The 26736-nt window shown below is 26.4% G+C and overlaps 1 protein-coding gene across 13 annotated transcripts in view; it reads right to left on the reverse strand.

Annotated features, from left to right (window-relative positions):
* Window positions 1–26736, reverse strand: part of LOC132951809 (peripheral plasma membrane protein CASK) — an 88572-nt gene that overhangs the window by 50434 nt on the left and 11402 nt on the right. For all 13 annotated transcript variants that reach the window (XM_061023793.1, XM_061023785.1, XM_061023790.1 and 10 more), the window contains 5 exons: window positions 23141–23316; window positions 22945–23067; window positions 22676–22877; window positions 22467–22585; window positions 22087–22269 (listed from right to left, as the gene is read on the reverse strand). In XM_061023793.1, coding sequence (XP_060879776.1) covers window positions 22087–22269; window positions 22467–22585; window positions 22676–22877; window positions 22945–23067; window positions 23141–23316 — 803 coding nt within the window. The remainder of the gene's footprint in view (window positions 1–22086; window positions 22270–22466; window positions 22586–22675; window positions 22878–22944; window positions 23068–23140; window positions 23317–26736) is intronic.

Below are 26736 nucleotides of genomic sequence, written 5' to 3' on the forward strand. Positions count from 1 at the left end.
TTATAATAGTATCACATCGGCGTTGTACTGTATTATAAATAACAGTTTGGAATTTAATAGTATAATATTATACCTATAATAGCTGGATTTTTAATCAATATTGTATACAATTTAATCGATAGAATTGGTAATTATTATAATTAATATCAATATAATATACAACTTATACTACATTTTTACATTGACAATTGACAATTTTATAAAATAGTTCTAAATATTTTACTATATAAATGTATATGATACCTTTCTGCGGTATCTCCCGACTTTGTCAGACCTATTGCCTAATTTAACAGTGAGATTGTGAGTGTTTAAAATTGTATTAAATTTGAATTTAATTAGTATTATTGACAGTTATAATAGATTTATTGGATTAAACTGTTATTACCATTGATAGAATACCTACACTGTTAAACACTGTCTTCACACTTGTGAAAAAAGTTAATGAACCCGATAGAATAAAAATAATATATACCTACGGATAAATTACTTAAGGAATGTTCATTATCTCATAAAAAGTAATTCAAATGGTAAGTACTTACACAGCTGCTGAGGAAATTCATCAATATATTATAGACAGTTAAGTATATTACCTATCCATTTAATAAGTGGAAACTCTATAGAAGATATCTTTAAAAATCACTTCGGCTAAATTATTCTTAACTGAAGCAGCCCTCGACCCTTACACATCACACGTGCCAAGTGTTCCCATGTAATTTACAAAGAAGGAGAAAATAGCGGCACTTAACGCCGAAAATGCACCATTAACACGGGACAGCCCGTGGTTGGAATTTCAAAAGTAATGGGTCGCACGTGCGTTGCCGGTAGTAATCCCAAAAGAAAATCACAACTAGCTTTTTAAAAAAAATAACAAATATGAAATATATACAGAATTTTTTCAGTTAAGGTTTGAGAATCTTATGAATTTAACTATTATAATCTACATGATAAATTGTATCAATATTTAATAAATAGTTGAGCCGGGTACTTAAATATATTATATTCATAGAAAATCTGAAAATATCTTAATTAATATCTATAAACAACACGTTCTTCAATGAGTAATTTATGTTTAAACAAAACCTGAGGAAGTCACACTACAGTATAGTAGAATATATTTTTTACTTAGTAAGTTATTCAAGTGTACCTCGTAATTGAGTAAGTCACTGTAATAGATATGTTAAATTTGAATTCAACGATAAATCATTGCATACGAACAACGATTCCGGGCGGAAACGGCGTGTCAGCTAGCAGCCCGTATATTTCTAAGGATATTTTATTATTTGTTTGTATTACTTTTAGTATCTTATTTTTCTATTAGTAATACAACATCACATAATATAGTATTATAATATTATATTATATTAGGTATCATATAATAATATTATTGTAATTTACTTATAACGTATAAGTTATAAGTAAATGCCGACATACAGTAGAACAACAGTATAAATATGTTTACATATGTTTAAATATGTTTATGTAAATACGTACCAAAGTGAATACAAAAATGCAAAACAAATATTAGTCTAAATATTTTGAAAATATCACTATTTAAAAAAAATAATAATATATACGTAATGGCGAAAAGTTTGAAGTCCCTACGATTAATATTTTTTTTTTTTTTGAACCATCAATAGTTTTTCAAACTTTTATAATTTTATCGAATTTCGTTTATTTTTGATATTATTCAATTGCTGTAACAAGAACAACTTTTCGTTTTTCCGTATTTTTCTTTTATTTTCCCCGATTACTTTGAAAAGTACAGAGACTTTGACCAACTAGATCTATTTTTCTAACACAGACCACCTTCAAAGTTGAAGACTGAAGATTTTCACTTAAGGTTACGTTAGACAAAAAAAACACACATCATTGTAAAACAAAAACATTACCTAATCGATCCGCTCAGAACTTTAAAATGTATATTTACGATTTTTATTTACTAGCATTAATATTATCATCGATAGCTATAGTTTAATATTTGATTGTATACATGCATATTATTTTTAATATACTCTCACATTCTATTTCAGTTATATTTTATATAAGTAACCAAATTATAAAAAAACAGAGAGAGACAGGTAGTGGACTATTACAATACATTTTATTACAATGAAAAGTGATTCAAATTTAAGAAAAAAAACTATTTTGAGCAAAACTGTTTAATATTTAGTTAAGTATTCGATAGATTATTTTTAAAAAATGTTAACTTATATAAATGATTAATGGTTAAAAATTCATTGAATTATATAGAATTGTTTAATAGTATAGAACAATGAGATAATATGTCAAGTATTACCTAAAGCTACAAATTCAATAAAATTATCTCATATACTTGATTCAAAATTCACCCAATTGATTTTAATTGCCAATATTATGTATAGTAATATATACTACGGTTAGAATTACACACTATATACATAGGATTTTTCGTAATGCTAATTATATTGTTCTATAGCTTATAGCTCAGCTTTTTGACTACCTTTTCTCTTATGCACCTATACTTTTGTTTTACTTTTAATTATTTTCTAATTTAACTTTCTCACAGTAATACAGTAGTATATCATTATTTTTTTTTTTTTATGTAAATTCGTTAATTGCCATTTTGCATAATATATACTTTATATTTAGGCTAAAATTGATTTCATGTTTATATTATAATGCTTGAATAAAGTATCTACGAATATTATCAATTAACAATAAGATAATACAAGCAGCCTGTACCAGGTTGTACCTGCATAATATGTTATCACCTTGTTATCATTGTGAAATTCGTAGCTTTACTTAGAATCTAATATTAAAAAGTATTAGCCACTATGTCTATAAGATAATTTTAGCAACAATTATAAACAACAAAAAGAAAATATAAATTTAAATTTAAACATCAAACTATGTAAATATATATATTAAGAATTCAACAAATCGATATCACATATTTTTGGAATACATGCATAGTGCATATACCTATATAATAAGTTAGGTTATAATAGGTTATATATATATTTTAACAAGATGGGTTAGGAACGAAGAGTTTGTAAAACAGGAGAATGTAAAAATCCCATTAAAACGTCAACATTTCTTTAACGAATGTACAAGAAACTTTCTTCATAAATTTTCTAAAAAAAAAATAATATAAAACGAAATGCCTGTAATTGAAGAGAAGAAAAAAAATCACCTACCACTTCTGTGACATTTAATCATAATGAAATTCTATACACCCTCCTTCATTTGAAAATAAAAAGGAGTAGTGGGTAACCACAGTTTATTTAACTAAATGTCGACAATAAGGGACTTTAGAAATATATTTTCTAGAACTTTTAAGTAAAAGGCGCGTTAACCTAGTGACCTGAAAACGTCTAATAAGAGAATTAAACTCGATTAAAACAAATGCATATAGTTCGGCATGTGCGGTAGTGTGGGTAATCAGTTAATTAATTTTCGCAAGTGTTAAAAGCACATTTAATGGATGATAATATCACTACGGTCAAATCATTCAACACTACAACAGTAAGTTATGTTTAAAAGATACCTTAATACTTCAACTGTACTCACGTAAGTTTAGAAAACGTCGATAGCAACAATTTTAAATGAAAGTTCATTTAATTTTGATTAATAAAATGTATTAATTTAAATAACTTAGTAAATATCAGGAATTTAGAATTTTTAAATATTTTACATATTACCTAATCATAACTCACTTAAAAATTTAAATATCACTAAAACCCAAAATTTAAACACTAAAAATGTTACCTAGTTAATAAGTTTGATTATAGATCAATTCACTCTAATATTAAAACTAACGAAGTAATATAAACGTGAACTAAATTTTGGTATGCCGCGCACGACTTGTAAAACTGAGACAAAATATGCGAGTGTAGCAATCATCTTATGGCCAATAAAGTAATAATTGACTAAACACTAATTATTAATTAGGTACCTATACGGAATTTTAAAAAAGATACTAAAACTGCGATTAAGTGAAAATCGTTTATTATTAAATTTACTGTTACAAATATAGGATAACATATTTTTTTTAAATTTATTTTACAGAAATAATTTTATAATAAAGTCAATTTTGTAAAATATCAAATATTAGGTACTCTTATAACAATATGTATATATTGTATATAAAAATACATAAAATGAACACATTAATAATTATTTATATACCACATTTTAAGAAATTAAGTATCTACATTTTACAAGGATTTACAAAAAAATAATACCTAGAACAGAAATATCCATCATTTTCGAAAATAAGTAACGCCTTAACGAACAAAATAAATCAGTACATAAACTATCAAAACAATTTTTCATATTTTTATTATTTAGAAAAAAGTACAGTTTAATATCCATGCAATTATAATAACTTCAACTATAAAATTCATAAATTAAAATTGTACATTGTTCGATTCAGTAAAAATTATTATTATTACTTTAGCAGTTTAATTAAAAATGTATATGTCAAGAGTGCCACGAAATAAATACATTGTAATTAACTGTATAAGGAACAACTTGAACTTATGTACAGACAAATTAAAATTATTTTTAGTATAAGAAATCTAATAATGTTAACTAATTTCTAGATTAATATTTATTAAATTAGTGGATAATATAATTTATGTGATAAGTATAACAGATGAAAACAAAAAATAAGTTATAAATATAATTTCTTCAACAAGTAAATGCGATTTTCATAACGCTTATTATATTATATTTGAAATCAGCAACTACTCAAGGAGCTCTAGAGACATCGTGGAGCTTTTTTTATTTTTTAACGACAAAGACCATCATTAAACCTTTATTGTGTTAAAAGCATCAATATATATAAACGGGCAAATAAACCTATATATTTTTTTTTACCCTTTTATCGAAGCCAATTGATACGTTGCACGTATTAATTATCAACCCTCCAGAGAAAGTGAATTCTAAAGTTACTGAAACAACATTTTGGCAGATCGCCGAAATCCTTTAAATTGGTAGTTTTTTTTTTAGGTTAGGCTTATTATAAAAGTATTTTGTTAAAAGTTATAAATTTATATTACATTTATAATATAAATAATATTTATATTACTTTAATACGCATATTATACTTACATCATTGTAAAAACTTCAAAAATTCACTACCTACAAATATTTCACTTTAAAACAATATTTTTAATATTAAATAGAAAATATTCTACAGTTGACTAAACAAAGTAGGTAACTACTTAAAGGTTCCCTTATAAGTAATCAATCAAAAAATTAACGTACAGGTACGACTATTAAAATATTATGAAAAACACTGAGTTATTTATATATTTAAACTATTATGGTTACATTTCTACAATATATAACTAATGAAAGCAATACCAAGTATGTGATATGAACAAAAATAAAACCAACCCCATAAATAAACAGGAATTTATTTATCTTATCGCATAAGGACAACGTAGAACGTGTTTTAATAATTATTATTATATGCAAAAGCCAAAAAACGGAAGTCTGGACAAAAGGTCACGCCATCGCTACCTAAAGTCTGATAAATCTTACTCAACACGTACCAAGGTTTTGCACTACTATACAAATCCCTAAAAATATTAAAAATCTTTTCTACTCTGTAGTCTTTCTTTCAAAAATTATTAATTCATCGAACAAATAAATTAAACTTCAGTCGTTATTACTTATAAAACTAAAATGATTTGATTTACTAATTATGTTTTTTTTTATAACCAATTTTCACTACAATAAAATTGATAGAAAAAAAATATTTGAATCATTACAATAATATGTTAACCTAAAACACAACTTAAAAACACTTCATGGGGTAAGAAAAAATGTGAGTTATCGAGGTTGTCGAATTATTAAGGTTCGATGTATCGAGACTCGACTGTATATTAATATTAATACAGGCATAATTGACAATTTCTTATTAACAATAAATTTAACTTTTAATATAAATATCACAGATCACTTCTACTTATATATCATCGAAAATATTTTAAGAGGAAAGTTATTTACTAAATTTATATATACACTTTACCCTGCAATGTTAAAATAATTTTCAATTATATGCCAGTATAAGCTTCCAGTTTTTTTTTTTAATTATTTATCAGTTATCACGATCAACACACGTTTAAACGTCTCTAGACTGCAAACTATTTGACAGGATCAGATTAGTCTATCCGAAAATTGACACCCTTGTCACCCCCGGACTTAATCGAAAAACCTCATAATGTATTTGAAACACCAAATGGACACTTCTTAATACAATGTAAAAAACCAATCATTCATGTCATGCTGAGAACGTCGTTATACAAAAGATATTTTTGGTTAAAATATGATTTAAATTGTTTATTTTTTAATTATTAATCAGGAATTATAATTATTATCAGGAAGAAAAAGTTATGAGGCATCATGTATTCAAATTTCAAATCTTATAGATATAAAAAGAAAATTTTTAAGTTTTTCTAACTCAAAATAATTTGCAAATGTTTGTGATTTTTACAAATTTTGTCAAAATTCGAACTTCAGACGCTCATAAATAAAACTTAAGAGGAACCTTGTTTTACATTTTCAAGTTTTTTGACCGAACAAAATATTGTTTTATCGATATTAATTTTAAAAAAACCAATAGTAATCAAAAATTACATAATACCAATAAATAGCTCAATACAAGTCAAAATATTTTGAAAATGTTAATATAAATTTTCAGTGAAAATGTTATGTATCTACATTAATTTTTTTTAAAGTTACACCAAAAACAAAAAAATTGTCCATAATTTTTTTTTGTTTTTCTATGGATAACTTTAAACTAGCTATAACTAATTTGAAATTTTAACCTTCCGAATGCACCAACTAGATTCACATTTCCATCGGAAAAGATATTGAAGTTGAAAATCAAAACATTATTTTAACTTATTAACGTGTAGGTACCTTACCTATACAAATAAACAAAAACTAAAAAAATTAATACTTAAATGAAAAAAAAATTTTAAAACACATCATTGTAAAAATCAATATATTCATCACTCCGCTGAGAATCTAAAAAAAGTAATAAATGTTATAAACTATTAACAAATGTTTTACCATGCAGGATACTTATGATATTGAACACTTTGATCCTACACTTAGGTTTAACATTAAAATCAATATATAGTTGCTATAACCATCATAGCAACCAATTTTGTAACTATTTTGTATGCCACAGAAAATTGGTTTATTGGAGGTTTTGTTTGATATATTTTAATTTTAAAGAGAGTATGTAAAGGATCAAAATTTAAAAATGCTCATAACTCGCTTCAATATAAAAATATTGTGAAAACACTTGTAACAAATCACAGAAAATGTTGTCAACGTTAGTTTAACAACAGGTAAATCACTCTAATATAAAAACTAACGAAGCTAAACGAGGACTACATTTGCTATGTTACGTATTTACTAGACCGGAGACACATGCGGGTTAAATCTTAATAGGTACCTAAATAGTAAATTATTTAAATTTGGGTTAGGTAAATATTTATAAATATATTAGTTAGAAAATTAGTTAAAATCATACATAGTTAATTTAATTATGTAAAACATTTTAGAGTTTATTTTAATAGATAGTAATATAAATTTATACTCAGATAATAAGTATACAAATATATTATTTAGTATACATAATATATAATATTACATAATATTGTTATACGTCCATTCCAATCAAGACATCTTATTATACCAAAAACAAATATTTTAGTTCTCATTTTATTTATTGTTAACGAAAAATACTCATAAGCTTATAATACGTCGGAAAATGTAAAGTATCAATTCGAGAAGGTTGAGAATCATAATCCAATGAAATACATCATAAAAAGTATCTATCTCATTCACTCGCTGTTTTCAAGTATCATTATAACCAACTTTCGTTAAGTAGATATAGATAAACAAAATACAAATTAAATAAACTTCCATCAAGCATAAAATATTTTAAAAATATAAAAATAAAAAAACAGATTAAACTTAGGTATTCAGTATAATATTGTATGTTATCAAAAATAAGAAATATAATATTGTTACATATTAGATTTCTTTTTATATTGTAATATGAAGTCATAGTAACCTAATAATAATTGTATATAGTATTGTACTTGTAAACTACGCTATGCGAGCATGGATTAAAATGAAATGTATTTATAATGGTTTAAATGTTTAAAATGGTTTGTCAATGATTTTTTTTTTATCTAATTGATGTATTTGTTGATGAATATTTAACACGGTTTTTTAACAACCTTTTATTGATTGCCTTAATAGAGGAGTTTAGAGCACAATGAAAAAGTATAAACATTTCATTTTGGCGCCTTCAAGAGAGACAAACTAAAACATCGATTTACCACACAAAAAAAGGATCAGAACTTTTACATATATATCCATATTATTTGGGCTTTTTGTCAACCTTATTTCTTTTCTACCAATGTCACTATAAATTTCACTGTTACATATAGAACAGATGTGGGTCGTTTTGTATTCTCCTTTAAATAATTTTACATGCCCTATTGTGTTGCATTTGAGGTACATATTTTTTTTTACTTACATAGGTAAACATTTAAATAAATATTAGTGTCATTTCTAAATTGTAATACAGAATTAAATTTAAATATTGTATACAACATAGGATTATTATTATTTTAGAATTAATGATTTTTTTGCTACAAAAATCAGAAACAATAAAAGCTCCATTAAATTTTAATCAACATTCAACCTATATTTTTTTTAAATAACGATTAATTATTTCTTTCTATTCGGCAATGGCATTTATTTACGGTAAATAAGTAAATCATTCCAAAATAATGTGATAATTATTGACTGAAACGGTAAATAATACGTACAAACTCTATATAGTAAACATTTTACGAATTTTACAACTATAAATCACATTTAATTTTTCCCAACCTATTCAAAGGGGTCTATTGCCATGGTGGTTGTGTTGAGTCCGCCTCGAAAATATTTATCAGATGGGTATCGATCCGAATTTACCGCATAAAAGAGAGGTTTTTAGGCCAGTTTTCCGTAGGTAGTAAAACACTATTCCCAACATCTGTTACATTCCCGATTGTACACGCATATTGTTTTACATTATAATATAAAGAAAATAGTATTCTTACTTCATGCTTAAGAATATAATTAAACGATTTCTTTTTATTTCTAATAGAAAGTAGGTCCTCACTAAGATTGTTATTTATTATTTTTTTAATTTTCAAAACAAGATATTTTAAAATGTTTAAATGTTTAAAAGTTAATTAAAGTTAAACTAGTAAACTATATTATAAACAAATATTATGTAAAAATTATACATGTATATGTGAATACATTACATTTTTCAAATATAATTGAGTTATAATGTTATAAATGTATTATAATGTAATGTTATAGAGTTATTAGTTCTAAATATATTTACAAAACCAATAATCTGTACCTATACGATAAGTCTAAGCGATTAATTAAATAAATATCGACATTAGATATGAACGGGATACAATGAATTTACCTATTATTTAAAATGATAAATTTTTTTATACTTAATGACTAGGTATTATAATGAAAATAATGAATGTTATATAACGGGAACAATTCCACAATCTTAACTATGGAAACGAATGACTTATTTTGACTATATATCTAGATTTTTAATTACTTAACGTAAAATAATGACAAAGATATAAAAATCTAAAATTGGTAATAGATTTTATATTCAGTAAATAATTTTTGAAACGAAACTATACCAATAATTATTATATTATTTGTAATCAGTTTAATAAACGTTTATATAGGTAAGTTCCTAAAGTACTTATATACTTTTTAACATAAAGACATCGTGTACAAATTGTGATATCTCAAGGTGATACGGAAACTTGGCAATGCAACCATTGTGTGGAAATCAATATATATTGTTCCGATTTTGGTCAAGCGTTAAATTGTCAACCCCCTCTAAACATAAAAATCAATTTGTTGAAAATAATAAAATATTCTTCTTTAAATGGTGAAAGCCAATAATTCTCTAAGAATAATTTCATAAATTATTTATTTGTTTTCCTATCTAATATTAGTTCATAAAAAACCGGATATATTTATCTGCTATTTCTTTCAAATCCATACAAATTGTAATCATAATTGAGTTTTTATTTTTGCAAATTAACCAGCTATACTATAGGTATTTAAAAATTATAGTTTTTACTAAACTATTTTTTTCTGTTTTCAAATTGATACATTATTCTTTATTCATGATCGTCATCAATAGCTAATAAATTATACTCTTAGATTTGTAACGACAAAAATCATAGCACCAAAATTTTGGTTAAGAATATTCATTGAAATACCTATATTCTTAACCAAAATATTATTTTATATATACAATTTTAAATAAAAAAGGTGGATAAGTGAATACACCCAAACACACATCATTGTAAGATCAATACATTCATCGCTTCGCTCAGAATCTAAAACTATTCTACACAAAAATATTAATTAAAATATGATATTATTAAACATTTAAAAAATAAATTTTATAAATGAAAAACTTATTTTTATATATGATTTATAAATAAAAATAACCAATACAATATTTGATAAATAAATACTCAAAATGTATTCATATAATATTATTATCTATAATATGGTTTAACCATCCTAATAGAAGAAAAAAGTCTTACTAGGGGTACTACTATGAAAATTGTTCCAAGATTATTTTAATTTAATATAATTTAGGCCAATATTTTACTTTGATAATTCATTTATAAGATAATTATATTAATTTAAAACCCTTGAATATATACATATTGATTTTAACACATCATGTGTTAGGTAATTAAATATCTGTCATAAGAAAAGTTGAGTACGAGATGAACTTCGTTAGACACAACGTCTTAGATAACATAAACATTAATAGTATACAATGTACAAAACTATGGCGTAGTTAAAGTTGTACACATGTCTCAAGTTTTATTGAAGTATGGTTAGAATATTATATTTATGCATTTAATGAATAATGTCACTTTATAACAAGTTGTAAGATTGTAAACTTTGTTGACTATGTTTTTATAATTTTGAGGACACATTTGAACTATCTACCTATTTTAAGTATTTATTGTTCATCCATTATCTATAAGTTAAATAATAATTCTAGTTATTAATTAACGCTTTAAAAGATAAATTATAGATAAAAAAAATAATTTGAGTGCATATAAAGGTGAAGCATAAATGTTAAAGACAAAATAACAATATTAACTTTCTAACTATAAAACGAAAAATATAAAAAATATGTAAAAAAAACTAAGGATGACCTAATTCTGAAAGCTCCAAGCTTTCTCCTAGTCTATCGTTTAAAAGCAAGGATGGCCACAATAACTCTTTCGTGTCTGGAACAGCTATCTAAAAACTTTTTCTTTGGCACAACTGCGCATCTACGCTTATAATATACGAGTATATTTAATAATAGAAAAACCCCCATAGATACTCAAATTGTGCGTTTATAAACGAGGTATGAAGAATTTATATTATTTTATTTGTTTGAATCGGTAGAATAATTTTGAATAATAATGAAAAAAAAATAATACTCTGAATACATTTTAATAAAAATGTTTGTAAAGAGAAATATTGAAAAATGGTATTATACTATTTATAAAGAATTGTACAATGAAATGACTCAAGATAAAGCTAAAAGCCAAAAATATTATACGAGTATAAAATAAAAATTTTAGATATTATGTTCAAAATGATAACTAGGTAGGTATATACATTATTGTATATACATTTTTTTTTCATATTACTTAAACTGATTAGTGTACCTAATAGATAGGTATATAATCTAATAAGATAAATAATGTATAAAATTAAAAATATTTATTCGAAATCAACGTAAAAAATGGAATATTTTAATATTTTATTTTAGCAATATATTATTATAAAATACAAATAATTAATTTTGTTTAAAACGATTTATATTAGTTATCAATTATAAATTAATGTTTGTGTTAATAGTGTATTAAGCATTGTTGCTACAGAGTAAATTCCAAAAATTATAATCATACTAACATTTGTTTTCCCCTAAAAAACTAACAAAATGAGAGAAAAATGATTCATGCATTTTAGATGTAAGAGATAGTCCTGGTAGATTTCCCATGATAATTGACGTCAGGTCCCCAGCGGTAGCTTGTAATGTGTCACTGACGGTTAGAACTATATAGCCCTCCCCCCCCCCCCCCGTGTTGGTACACACGTAATCGCAGTTTTCATTAAAACGCACAAGCGGAGGAGCAGGGGCAGTCAGCAGATATGACCGACAAACCTCATGAATGCCTGATTAGCTTCATCGTATGTTACATGTTTGCTTTATTAATTAGTTTTCAAAAGGGTCTACCGATATGGTGACCTAGAAATGAATTTCGACATGACGATGGCCGCTCTTACTTGTTCATTGCTAGTAAATTTATCATATTAATTAGGACAGACCATTAGTACAAGGATTCACCATTACCTACGGTAAACTTTAAATGAAAGACAACGAAGAAACTTCCAATAAACACCTTTAACATTTAAAGTTTAAACCAGAATCAAGCCACAATAATAAAATAAAAATTACATTTCCAAGAAAATGTTCTATGAGAAAATGTGTTGTATTGCACTTTGGCTAATGTGATTATGTAGCCAAGGTTTTATTATTATCCATATATAATGTTAATATTAGCCAGGGAATCACAAATTATGTTAACATTTAAAATTTCTTACGTTTCTGTAAACTCTTATTTGTACACTATACACTATACAGTATACTGTACAGTGACATCACTGACACCAGCATCAAAATATTATGTTAGTACATAATATACGTATATTATACCTAGTACAGTTAGTAAATAATAAGTCTTATCTTAGATGATTGTTGTAGCTTAGATACGTCATTAAGTCATGGGTCAAATGGATAAAATATAAATTTAATCTTAACTAAATAGTATTTTTAACATGATTTTAAATATTATAGATATACTATAGCTTTGGGGAACACTTGGGTATAAGTGAAGCTCGGTTTTTCGAAAGTACCCTTGGGTCGGGATTACATCTAAATAGTTGTAATAGCGTCTTATTGTGAGTGCTAGCTAGTTATAATAGTCTTTAAATATGCAAATCGGTTGTACCTACGTCTTGTAATTTTTTCATAAAATGTAATAGAATATAAAGTTGAAAGCTTAGCGTGTCGATATCAGTACTCTCTCGGTATACTATATTCGCACGGACGTGAGTGAGTAATCCGCATGTGGACGGATTGGACACGGCGCTCCGGTAATGCTTGTCCATAATAAGTATTAAATATTGTTCTCGTTGTATAGTGTACTAAATATTAATTAATACCCTTCATTCGGATTGTTACATTTATTAATCACTATTAGTTTTTATTTATTATTTTAGTCACACTTCCAACCTTTAGAGGGTCTATATTATCTATAATGATGCGAGCAATTTGGGCCAACTACTCGTTAAGACTTCTCCTAGATAAATTCATAGTAAAAATAAAAATATTGTTTCAGTGGTTGCAATAGTTTTTATGCCATTTTTCAGAATGGCAGAAAGCATTAGCTAAGATTTTAACAAAACGCATGGCGGCTATAATATTAACATTTGGCTATAGGTATAACGACACTAAGAAGAAAATAAAAACGTACCACCTAATTGGTCTTGAAAGTCCGAAAAACTACATCGAACTGGCAATATCCTGATGGAGGTGGAATCGTTGGACCAGAACTTCAGTTTCCTAATCGTCAGGTGAACCAATTCGAAATAGCAAACTAGACAGCTGTGAACATAGTATAGATGGAAAAAGGGGTAAAGCACTCTCCGACAAGTTGGAATAATCGCATTAAAAAATTATACAATAATGGATCCACGATATTTTCCCACTGTAAGTCTTACATGAAACGGTGTCATGGTCGTTTCCTCTGTATCTGTCTAGATCAGGGATGGCTGGACTCTAGATCGTTCGAAACTCAATTGAATCGTCTTCGTCTTTTTTTTCGTACTTCACATCCACGTGAGTGTGAGTATGTGACAATGTACGTATCGTGTTGTGCAGTGTGATGCAATTCCAGCCACGAATTTTGATCAATTACCAAACGTTTTCGCATCGCCGTTCACGAGTGAGCATTATATACATATTTAATAGTGTCGTGTAGTGGCGAAATTAATCTTAATTACATCCGGCCCGACGACACGTGCCACCCATTTCCCGAGGATTACGCGCCAGGACAGGATACACTAAGAAGTATGAGAATATTATTCACAGGTGTCTTGTAGGAATAGACAGTTTCATACGCCTCTACAAGACCGTTATTTAGGAATTTATTGTGTGTACACATTATAATATACATATATATATATGGGTAGGAACTAGGTACATAATATATAATATGTTCGGAAAATCCAGAGAGAACAATGGTAAAATAATCACGTAACGCGTTCGTTTTAATACGATGTCTTGTGTAAAGTGTAACACTATATTATAACAAATAGATATAAAATATGATCGTGGATTATCGTCGGTTCGTTAATAAGCCAGAGGACAGCGACACATATAATGCTGTAACCTAACCTAACCTAACCTAACCTGTAATGCGCCAGTCAGACGTGACACACGGTGTATCATTTGGTTCACGACGCAGCCGATCGGATTGTGGTCGGAACTTCGACAAACATCAGAGGATGTAAGAGTTGAGTTATTGCGCAAGTGTGTCCGTTACAAAAGCATGCACCCCAAACAACACACTACGTCAAAAAAAAAAATACTTGTACTTCCTAAACTATATATAATATGTGTGAATAAGTACATATTATATTCTATTACCTATTTGTACCACTACATAGACATACATATACTACCCCTACCATATAGCTTAAAGGCTATATTGTATCGTATATAAATACATGTAATATATTGTTAATTATTATAAGCTAATTACAAAACACGATATACAGTTCAGGATCGTAGGTAACAAGAAGTACAATTAAAATTTCCCGAAATAGTATAATAGGTTTAGGAATTAGGACATTGATATATAAACTCAAATAAATAATAACATGTTATCCACTGATTATATGGTTCGAAATATTATAATTTTTGTGCTCTCGGGTTTCTATTACACAATTAGGGAAATGTAAGGTAGTAATATTTGGTCTAAAGTTTAAACGGGACCCTGAAATTGTTCCAAATAGGTTAAGTTATTTTTTTAATTAGCTCAAACGGTCCGGCAAAGCAGAAAGAAGGATTGCAAGTGGACTGATATGTGACTTGATGACCTTGCTCAAATTGATAATATAATACAAGACCTAATACTTTAAAAATTACAAATAATTTATAATAATAGGTGTCCAATCAGATATAGAAGGAAAAAATAGTTATAGGTATACTTAAGTATTTAAAACGCCGTACAATAGTACAGTTTATGTTCATCCAATCATAACGAAAACCATAATATTCTTATATAGGTATAATGCGACTGTAACTAAACTTACATTTCATGTAACATGTTATATTATCTATAACGGTCTATGACAGGGATGGCAAATCCATCTCGGGCACGCGAAAAGATTTTGTGGGCACTTGAAAATTTTTACTATTATATAATATATAATAATTATATAGTATTATAGTTTATAGGTAATAGGTAAAAATATTTTGAGCATACGGCTTTTATCGGTCATTAACGATTATTCTTATCTGTAGATAAAATAATAATACCTATATATTATCTATATGATATTGCGTTTAGTATGTTATTTTATATTTACGTACGTTTATTGAGAGTAATAAACCTACCTCAGTAAACACTAATCAGTACAAATACGTCTGTCAATTTGTAAGTGCGTCGTGCGTGTTTCGTGTGCGATTATTATATTTTATTTAACATTATTTAATATGTCTGTACCAAAAAAAAGAAAAATTAGTGAATTAAATGTTAGTAGTTGTAGCAGACAATTTCAAAATTCATGGACTTTTTTTTACAATGCCAATAACATTGCCATTAGAAAAACTCAACTTAAAAGTGTTAGAATGGTTGAATTTAGATGATTTTGAAATGCAGCTTGTAGATTTTTAGTCGAGTACCATATGGAAAGAAAAATTCGTTATACTGAGAAATGATTTAGAAGAAATTCAGCGTGATAGGGCGATAGGCAAATCGGTCGTAAACATAGGGGACAAGATTTTGAAAGTGTGGAATGAAATTCCAAAAGATTATTCCACTTTAAAAATAGTAGCATTAGCTGTTTTGTCTATTTTTTCTTCAACTTATTCATGCGAGTCACTATTTTCAGAAATGAATTTTATAAAATCTGATTTAAGAAACCGACTAACTGATGAATGCAGTGCCGCATGTACTTTATTAAAAGTTACTAATTATAAACCAAATATCAATAAATTGGCATCAAGTGTTCAACAACAAAAATCACATCAAAATAAATGATTAACAAAGCAATATTATTATAATTATTATTATTATTAATTATTATTATGTACCTAAACTAACCTTTTTATACATTAATTTTACCATCGAATTATAATATAACGAAATATAATTTTTTTTAAGGCACGCTCTAAAAAAAAAAAACGTAATTTTGGGCACGCAGTGTTCAAAAGGTTTGCCATCCCTGGTCTAGACATACTACACAGATGTACAACGGATCTTATATTATAGTTATATGTATATATTTTGACCAGGAATAATCATAAACAATTTGAAATAACTTTATAAAACTGATACACGGTTAAAAAATACTTCTATTGTGTAAATCATTTCCTCAAATTAATAAAACTATTGTATAGTTAAAACTCATAATAATAGCTGTTACATCACCGAAATTTAGATTTATAAAATATGAATAAATATTACTGTCATCCAATTGCATATAGATTATAGCATTCAAGTATAGCTGTACAATGCGCATACTGTAATTAAGAAATGATTATAGGTACGGGCAAATGGAGGGTGGGGGCTTAGCCTACCCCCGCTTAAACCAGTCATACCTTCTCATCCTACACCAATAATAACTAGGGCTGTGAATTTGTAGAAAAAAACATTTTTATCTTACTAAACAACAGAAAAAATTTCTTTAACACAGTTTAAATTTAATTAGTTATTTAATCGTATATTTTTTTGCATTTTTAATTTATTAGGTCTACATAAACCTTTTAAGGTCATTTTTTCGTCAGTTAAAAAACGTTTAACACATTTTATGATTTATTTTTATTAATTTTATATTCATCTTATAAATATAGTACATGGCCTTTACACACGTCTTAAATTATTAATTAATAACTAGATACCTAAATTTTTAGATTTTTAGATTCTGAGCTAGGCGATAAATTTATTGATTTTAAAATGTTTTTTTTTTGTGTCTGTGTACACGATAATTAGTCGAACAAACGCTTCGATTTTAAACTTCAGTATCTTGTTCGATGGGAAAGTATATCTAGTTGGTGCATTATAGGGAGATCATAATTTAGAATTCTCGGTAGTTTTCAAAAGCAGCAGAAAAAACAAAAAAATATTAAGAAAAAACAGGCATTTTTATCAAAATCGATTTTGGTTTTTGGTGTAATTCTAAAGCAAATAGATACATGAAATTGTTACTGAATGTTTATATTAGCATTTTCTATACATCATAAATTATCAAATTATTTGTACTTGTTTTGATCAGTTTACGGACATTTTCAGTCTCCAACTTTTTAGTTTTTTTTCTATAAATTACAATAAAATTGTATGAGTTGGGTCAAAAAGCGTGAACATTTAATACAAGACTCCCAATATATTGTTACAAATGTACAATAGCAGTTGAAAAATATTTTTTAAAAAAATAAGCCTATTTTATTTTTATAAACATTTAAAGTTCGAACTTCGACAAAATTTAAAATGTATAAACTTGTTTAACTGTTATAGCTAAGAATTGAACATTTAATACAATGCTACACGTTAGTATTCTGTAACTAAAAAATCTAAAAAATATTCATAAACACAGTTTTTTAAAGTTATTTTAAGTTAGAATTTGGAATAAATTACATATTCAATAACCAAGAATAACAATATTAGTTATTTTTATAATATTAATTAAACTTACCGGCTACCGTATTAATAATAAGTATTAACGATATAAATATCATATAAGATATCCTAGACTGACAAACCGTCTCCGCTCAACGTCGCGTTAATACTTGATCGTTTTATAAAAAGTGTATACAATATTATCCATTACAGTGACCCACTAGTAATACCTACTGTACAGCACAGCGACATCCACTTACCTATCCTACTTTTTTAAAATTATGATTCTTAATAATTATGCCATGGGGTAAGAATACTAGTATTGAGGGGCATAGCCGCATAGGTTTTGCAGCTCCCATTAAATTTAAAACTTAATTTACATTTTGTGCCCATGAAATATACACAATTTTACATACAGTATAGAGACTCGATGTAGATAATATCATCTACATCGTGAGTAGAGACTACTTTATACCATTATAAGCTGTAAAGTGATTAAATGGAGGAAGGATTGATTTATTACCCTCGTCTGGGACTTTTATTTCTTAAAAAACGTCGCACCCGCATGTATTGTCACTTATCCACCATTGTCTCATTGTCTCCGTCTTACTAATGCATTAATAACATTCCAAAATATACGTTCAGCAGTAAAATCAAACGTTGTGTTGTTAACTTGAATATTATAGTGAAATTACTTTAAGGTAAGAATATTATCAGTGTTCTCTGGTATCTCTTTGGTTTTTTACATAGATAATACATAACTATTTATAATTATGTATTATCTATGTTTTTTTGCGATAATTTAATTTTTAAGCGAATTATGAACATTTTTAAATACTATATACATATTTCAAATAGTACAAACTCATAACTCGTATACAAATTTAAGTACCTACCCATCTTAAAAAAATCAACAAGATAAATTAGATAATGTACTTATACATTTAAGTTTGATAATAAGTCAATACTCAATACACGTATTTACATAATTACATATTTGTCATACCATGCTATGCTTTGTCAGTCTTATTTTTAAAATGGAAATTTTAAAATGCTCATAACTCGCTTCATAATTAAAATACAAACGATATAGTTCACGATAAAGATTTTTAAACTTAACTAGCTAACTAGCAGCTGTTTTGAACATGTAATTGTCATAGTGTGCATTTGATTAAAGAGTAGGTATAAGTGTATAACACCGTGAAAGTGTTTGACTTTTGACAATGCGTACCTATCTTAAAAGAGTTTGGAAGTCTATAAGATACAATAACATTTTATATATATCATACCTATTCTTCTATATATGTTTAAACACTCGCCCCTTTTAATCTGCTTATTTTTAGTTGTCGCTCTAGGTACATATTTATACCGGGTCGAAACTTTAGAATGTTAATCATTTTAGTTCTAGTTTGTAGAACTCCCAAACTTTTAAACTCAAAATATTTCTCATTATATTTATGGATTTTAAAAGTTACTCCATCGTGTGTGTAGGCGATTAAAAAGTTGACAGTTATGCAATTTTTGTTAAAATGTGGTTATCAAATATCTTGATATTCACGAGAGAGAAATAAAATAAGTCGAAATGGATCTTTGTTCCTTACTATAACTATAAAATAATAATGTAATGTAATACTTTATTTCTTATTTAGGTGCTTATGTTACACATTACATGACTCATTAAGCTTGACACTCGTAGACTTTCTATTTAATGAAAACATTTTAGTATAGACTAGCAGATAGATTTTTCTGACCATGTAATTTTACATTATTTTCAAATATTAACGCATGTAAAATAACATTATAAATATTTTTTTTATATTATATATTACCTATGTTTATCTTAATTTTCAAATTTCAAATAAATCACAAATAGTATAAACAATTTTAAAAATGCAGTTTATTATAATATATTATTACTTAAAAATAATTCCATCCCTATGAAAAACTTCTGTCAGATAGTTTATAAATTAAAAGTTAAATAACTTAAAAAATATCCTTTAATATAATTTTGATTTTGATTTTAATGTCAAAGTTAAATCGCATTAAATTGTCATGCTTTTTTACCCAACAAATAACATTTTATTGATATTTATGGAAAAAAAACTAACAATGTCCGTAAACAGCCCAAATCGAGTCAAAATATTTTCAAAATTTTATGGTGTATAGAAAATGGTAATCTAAACATTCAGTAAAATTTCTATGTATCTAGTATCTACAGTTATTTGTTTTTGAATAACAATAACATAACAAAACCGCTACATGAGAAATCGAGTGAATATCCAATATTGTAATATGAATTTCAAACGCTCATAAAAATCTAATTTGATTTGCTTGTAGACATTTTTTTTTGATTAAGGTAGACAAACTTACGAGGAATTTGTATTACATTTTTAAATCTTAGATTTAAAAAAAAAAAATTTACGAATTCTCAACTCAAAATAATTTTCTAATTTTCGTGATTTTTCCGTATTTTGTCAAGATTTTAACTTTAAATGCGTATAAATAAAAAATGTGACTAAGGATTTTTAATATCTTTCAAATATCCTTGTAACAATATAGTATAGGAGCCTTGTATTAAATTGTCAAGTTTTTTTACCCAACAAATAAAGTTTTATTGACATTCATAGAAAAAAAGACTAATAAAATTGGAAACAGAAAATGTTCCTTAACAGTTCAAAACAAATCAAAATATTTCGAATATTTTATTGTGTATAGAAAATGCAAATATAAACGACCAGTGAAAACCAGTTTCACGTATATACGTTCATTTGTTTTAGAGTTACACCAAAAACCAAAATCGATTTTGTGGAAAACCTAATTTGCGTAAAATTTCCCGTTTTTCTTTAATTTTTATGTTGTTTTTTCCCGACGCTTTAAAAAACTATTGGGAATTTTAAATTTTGACCTCCTCAGTGCACTAACAATATTCACTTTCCCATCGAACAAGATACTGAAGTTGAAAATCAAAGCATTATTTCGACTACTTATCGTGTACACAGACACAAAAATAAATAAAATAAAAAACACACATCATTGTAAAATCAATACATTCATCGTTTCACTCAGAATCTAAAATTAGGGTGAGCAGGCTTAGTGATCACCTTTTATATAATATTATATAGGTGCATAAAAGGTTATTATATATGATATCTTAAGTTGATTACTGAATGTAATAAATACTTGACAATATGAACTAAATCAATTAGTGAACTTAAAACAATAGTCACTACAGACTCTAACTAAATTTACTTATCAAGTTCTAGTTTAATTATGATCCCTGAATACATACAGTCACCTATTACAATATTAAGTTTTAAATATTTGACAGATAAAAGTTGTACATATATTTTTTGTAAGCTACATAATATGTAATCCAGGGGTTCTTAACCTTTTTCAATCTGTGTACCACCTACACAGTTTGAAAATTTGCATGTAACAACTTGACCAAATAAAGTTATTTTTTTATCAAATATATGTTATTTTAAATGCATGGAATTTTATTTTCTTAGGAACTAATTACAAAAATATGATATTGCATAAAATGCATAAAAAGAAAATTAAATATGTACAATTATTATTTATATTATTATTGATATCAAATGAACCAAATAACATTTTATGTGAATAATGATCAATTCCATTTTTTTTTATAAAGGGAAATGTTTTTAGCGTGCTACTTATGAGATTTCCACGTACCACAGGTAGAGAAATGCTGATGTAATCTATTCTAATAGCAATTGAATATAATTTGTATGTCATAATAATTTAAAATACATTAGATACATAGTATTCAAAAATTACAAAGAACAAAATTGAATAAATATTTGTAAATTTTGCTTTTTTTATTTAACATTTACTATTGTGATACTAATGTATCCTTCAGTGGAGTATAACATAATCATCAGTTATAATTTTCAATAGGTAATAAAAAAGCCAGTTATCAAATTAAAAATTTAAATTAGCAATATATTAATATGCTTTAGATTTTAAGACTAGCAACAACTGAGTCTAGCCTATTTATTATTAAAGCTCACAATAACCTTACCTTTAAAAATGGCCTAGTTAATAAATCTCTAAGCTGGACCCCATCATAAGCTGTCTGAGAGTGATTCGGTAAGGTAGTTAGTATATCCAAGACATCATGAACTAAACTAATTAAGTCTTCAGAAATAGGTGAAGGTGGTTTCTTTTCAGAATCGGTTCGGCTAGAATTTATGAAATGGTACAGCTAAAATACAAAAAAAAAGAATACAATTTTATATTTAATTATTTTTATCATTATTCATTATAATTAACTACAACTTTAATATTTTAAATTTTAAAATTATTATACATTTTAGTAAAAGTTGTACTTTGTTTCAATAAATTTATGTTTAGTAAATATTATAAAAACACATACTTTGAATTAGTTATAAAAATACAAACCTCCAATAGTTTACACAATTGTTCATCATCTAGTAATGGTAAAACAGTTTGTGGAGTATCAGGGAGTGCTTCTTGTATACATTGAATGTCATCCAATGAGCTCAGAATAACACCAACAGCTTAAAATCAAGTATAAAATAAATTGTAGACAATATGGGTTTTACTAGCTACACAAAAATATAAAGGTTTATCTGATAAAACATATTCACCCGAATTACTAATGTCATCATCACCAAAATCAGAAAACTGTTCAATGGCATTGGAGTTTGAATCCAGAGAAGACTGATAAGTCCAGCGTGGTGATGATACTGCTGCCATTACTGCTCCACGTAAACGTCTACGACTATTATATATTTTTAGTTGTTCCACTGTATCTACCAAATGTACTTTGGATGCATTCTTATCTCTTTCCTAACATACAATTAATAAGTTATTATAATATTAAAAATTTTAAACTAAAAATGTATGTAACACTTACCCTTAGCCATCTGTGATTTAAAACTTCCTGAATGGTCAAACGTTTTTTAGGATCTAAACATAGCATCTTACAAATAAGATCTTTCGCTCCTTCACTTATATGCTCCCATTGTGGTCTATTAAACTTTAAAAATAGTTGAAAATTACAATCAATCATACTCTAGTCATCACTTATCAATAATAAATAAAATACATACGTTCAACCTGGCATCACATATATTATGGTAAAGACGATCACCAGTACCTAGAAATGGTGTTAGGCCAGATAATAGTATATGCAATATAACTCCAGCCGACCATACATCTCCAGGTTTACCATACTGTTGTCGTTCCACAACTTCTGGAGCCATAAAATGAGGAGTTCCTATACGTCCTTTATAACATAATAATAATTTCTTTAGTATAATTGTTAACACTCAAAATTTAAAACTAAGTAGTAAATTAATATTTATTAAACTAAGATCAAATGTCATTAAAGAGCCTTGAAAATAGATTTGTTTTTTTATATTTAATTTATGTATTATACTGTAAATCCACATTCTACATTATCACAATAGCAACTTTCTGTTTGAATTTGAGGTATATTGTAAAATTAACTAAGGGTTCTTATTACCCATTTTACATTTTATAGGATACATTATTATTAGAAAATCATTAGATAAATATATATATACCTTAAAAGTATGTCAGCGCACTATTTGTTTTCTCTCTCCAACCCACGCCCAACATATCAAATATATGTTCAGCAGAACCTACTCTGTTATTAATTTTAGTATTACAGTGAATTCACTTATCATGAAACTTTAAGTTAAAAAGCCTGTGTCTCTACGTTGGCTATTTTATTTTTATGTAAGTTATGAGCGTGTAAAATATTACAATTTAAAAATGCTTATAAATTGCATAAAAATTAAAATAATGTAAAAAAATTCACTGTAGCAATTCAGGTAATTTTCAGTGGCATGTATCATAAAAAAAAATTGGTGTTGCTCAAATAATTTTAGGTGACCTATCCCTCATAATACTGTTATACCGACCTATAAAATGTCCTATTTTTCTTCTATCAATACCCACCCACCCACCCACCCATTTAAGGTGTTACCTGAGCAACACTTGGTCTCTATGTTACACGCAACTGATAATGTTCCTAACATAAAGTTTGATAATAGATGAATTCACTCTAATATTAAAAGTGGCACAATAGGGTTGGTTCTGCTAAACGTAAATTTGTTATGTGGCACGTGGATCAGAGAGAGAAAACAAATGAAGTGCTGGTTATCCTCTTCAACTCAACTAGTGTTTTTACAATTAAATGTTGTGGAACAATTATATCTACTAACACAACCTTTAAAATTAATTTTTAAACATACACTTAAGAGTAGAATTGACCAAAAATGTGAATTTAGAGGTAATGCAGATAATTTTTTTTTTAAATTAATAGTAAATGCAAAACGGTTTCTAATTGATCCACTTTCATTTATAACAAATTGATTTGTAATAAATTATAATTTATAAGACATTATAACAAGATACTTTAAATTTCCAACAATTTATTTTAGTAAGGTTAGACACTATTTTACACTAATTGTGTATATAAAATACATAATAATATGGATTCAAAAACTTGTAATTTTAAATGATAGGTTTATTATATTACTTTTAAGTGTTAATTATGTACTATCAGTTTAGATAACCCTTTAAAATTAAAATATAATGAAAATCCCATGAGATTGCCTGGATAATAATCTTACCCTTAAATTTTACAAGAGGTCACTCTATTTTTTAAACTAAACGTGTTCTGCTAAGTATACAATTTGCTATGTTACGCACTTGTAAGATAGAGATAACAAATGTCAGTGTCAATGTCTTAAGAGTAATGTAAACGGATACCGAGATACAGCATACCTAGCAGTCGACAGCAATTAGTTGCTTCTCATATTAACAATAGTTATAGAAATAATGGAAGATAAGATTTGAAATTAATATAATATTAAATACACATGATAGGTACCAAAAAATATTAAATATATTTTTTTTTCTTTAGTCATTAAGTACCTACCTGAATTTATTGTTTTTATATTTATGTATTATGCGTAAGATACAATTTAGTTATACAATCATCACAGACATCTATCCCTAGTCAAAAATGCAAATAAGAGGATTGCAAGAATAAACCATAATTTTTAATCAAAATCTGCTAGTATCGCTGGTTGCCAAGGCTGATTTTAGTTAAGCAAATATTATTTTGTGACCAGAATTGCTTAAGTATGGTAATTGTTAGATATAGTTTAGCCCTGTTGTAGTTAATTTATATAATATTTATAGTTTTAGACTATCAAAGATATTAGATAATATGAGTCTTTGGAATACAATTCTAAATCTGATACTAAATATATTCAATAGATAATGCAAACTAATTAACTACAATATAATTTGAAGCTAATTAATGGTATTATACATTTTCTAAATACATTTATTTCGGGGAACAAACTATAATCAAACGTTATGTATGTATCCAGAATTTAATATGTAGCATAAGGTGTATAAGCTATTCTCATTTAGTACCTAACATTTATGTTAATAATGTAATACCTAATATACATAATTCTAGCCTCTAGGGGTAGAACTATTCAAAACTGTAAAACTTGGTAATAACACTCTTTAGGAGATGGAGTAATCAGTGTGACAAATAAGAATATTATAACAGAAAAAAACAAAAAAAATATTAGCGTTAGAAGTAACATAATTTATAGAGATAAACCTTTTCCTATTACTTTATATCAGATAATATTACAAGTAGACTCAATTTGTTTATAATAAAAATAATTTAGTACACTATATATATTAATTATTAATATAATATTGTCAGCTAAGCTATATATACATAATATAAATATAAGATTTATTCTATAATATTACTAAGCGTCAAATGTAATAATTATAAGAATATATTATCAACATTTTTTTTATAAATTAACAATTGTTATACCAACTAAAATGCTATGTCAACTCATAACAACACCTTTTTCTTAATGATAGAATTAAAATATATTATATTTAATACAGGTTCTACATTGACATAGAAGTGCACACGGAGGCAGCATGGTAGTCCCTTAACAGTTCAATTAGATTTGTAAGGGCCCAAACAGATCCAACTGTCAACGCTGGGCCACAGTAAAATACTCAATGACAAATAATTTAGTTATCCAAAAAGTGTATTGAATTACATGGTTAATCTTTTCTGTGTTAAAGATAGACCTATTTAAACACTGACCACAGCATATTAGTAAGTAATGTTTGTTGCCCCTATTAAAGAAACTCTGTGCACACCTAAATATTTTATCTTATCTACCACATTCTTCAACTATACAATCTATTTAATTAAAATATTATTAACTATTATTTTTAATACTTCAAAAAGTATAAAGAAACTAGACAAAATATTTTTGATTAAATTGTACCATTGCACATAATTAGCGGTTAACAAGTGATTTAGAATAGTAATAGAAAAATTATAATATTGTGATAAAAATAAAAATAATAATGAGTTCGATTTTATCTTTGAATTAAATCAATTATGATCAAACGCATATGCACAATGTATTTTTATAATTTCTAAAACTATATACATTTAGCACCAAAATATATTTTCAAACCATGCTCTATGTTAATGTTATTATAATTATTTATCATTTAAATTTTTATAAAAAAACTAACATTTTATAATTATTTGTCGAGCATTAATTTGTAATAAAGAATAATATTACAATTATCTAATAAAGATGTTAATTTATTT

The sequence above is a fragment of the Metopolophium dirhodum genome, chromosome 9, assembly GCF_019925205.1.
Source record: "Metopolophium dirhodum isolate CAU chromosome 9, ASM1992520v1, whole genome shotgun sequence".
NCBI classification, from domain to species: domain Eukaryota; kingdom Metazoa; phylum Arthropoda; class Insecta; order Hemiptera; family Aphididae; genus Metopolophium; species Metopolophium dirhodum.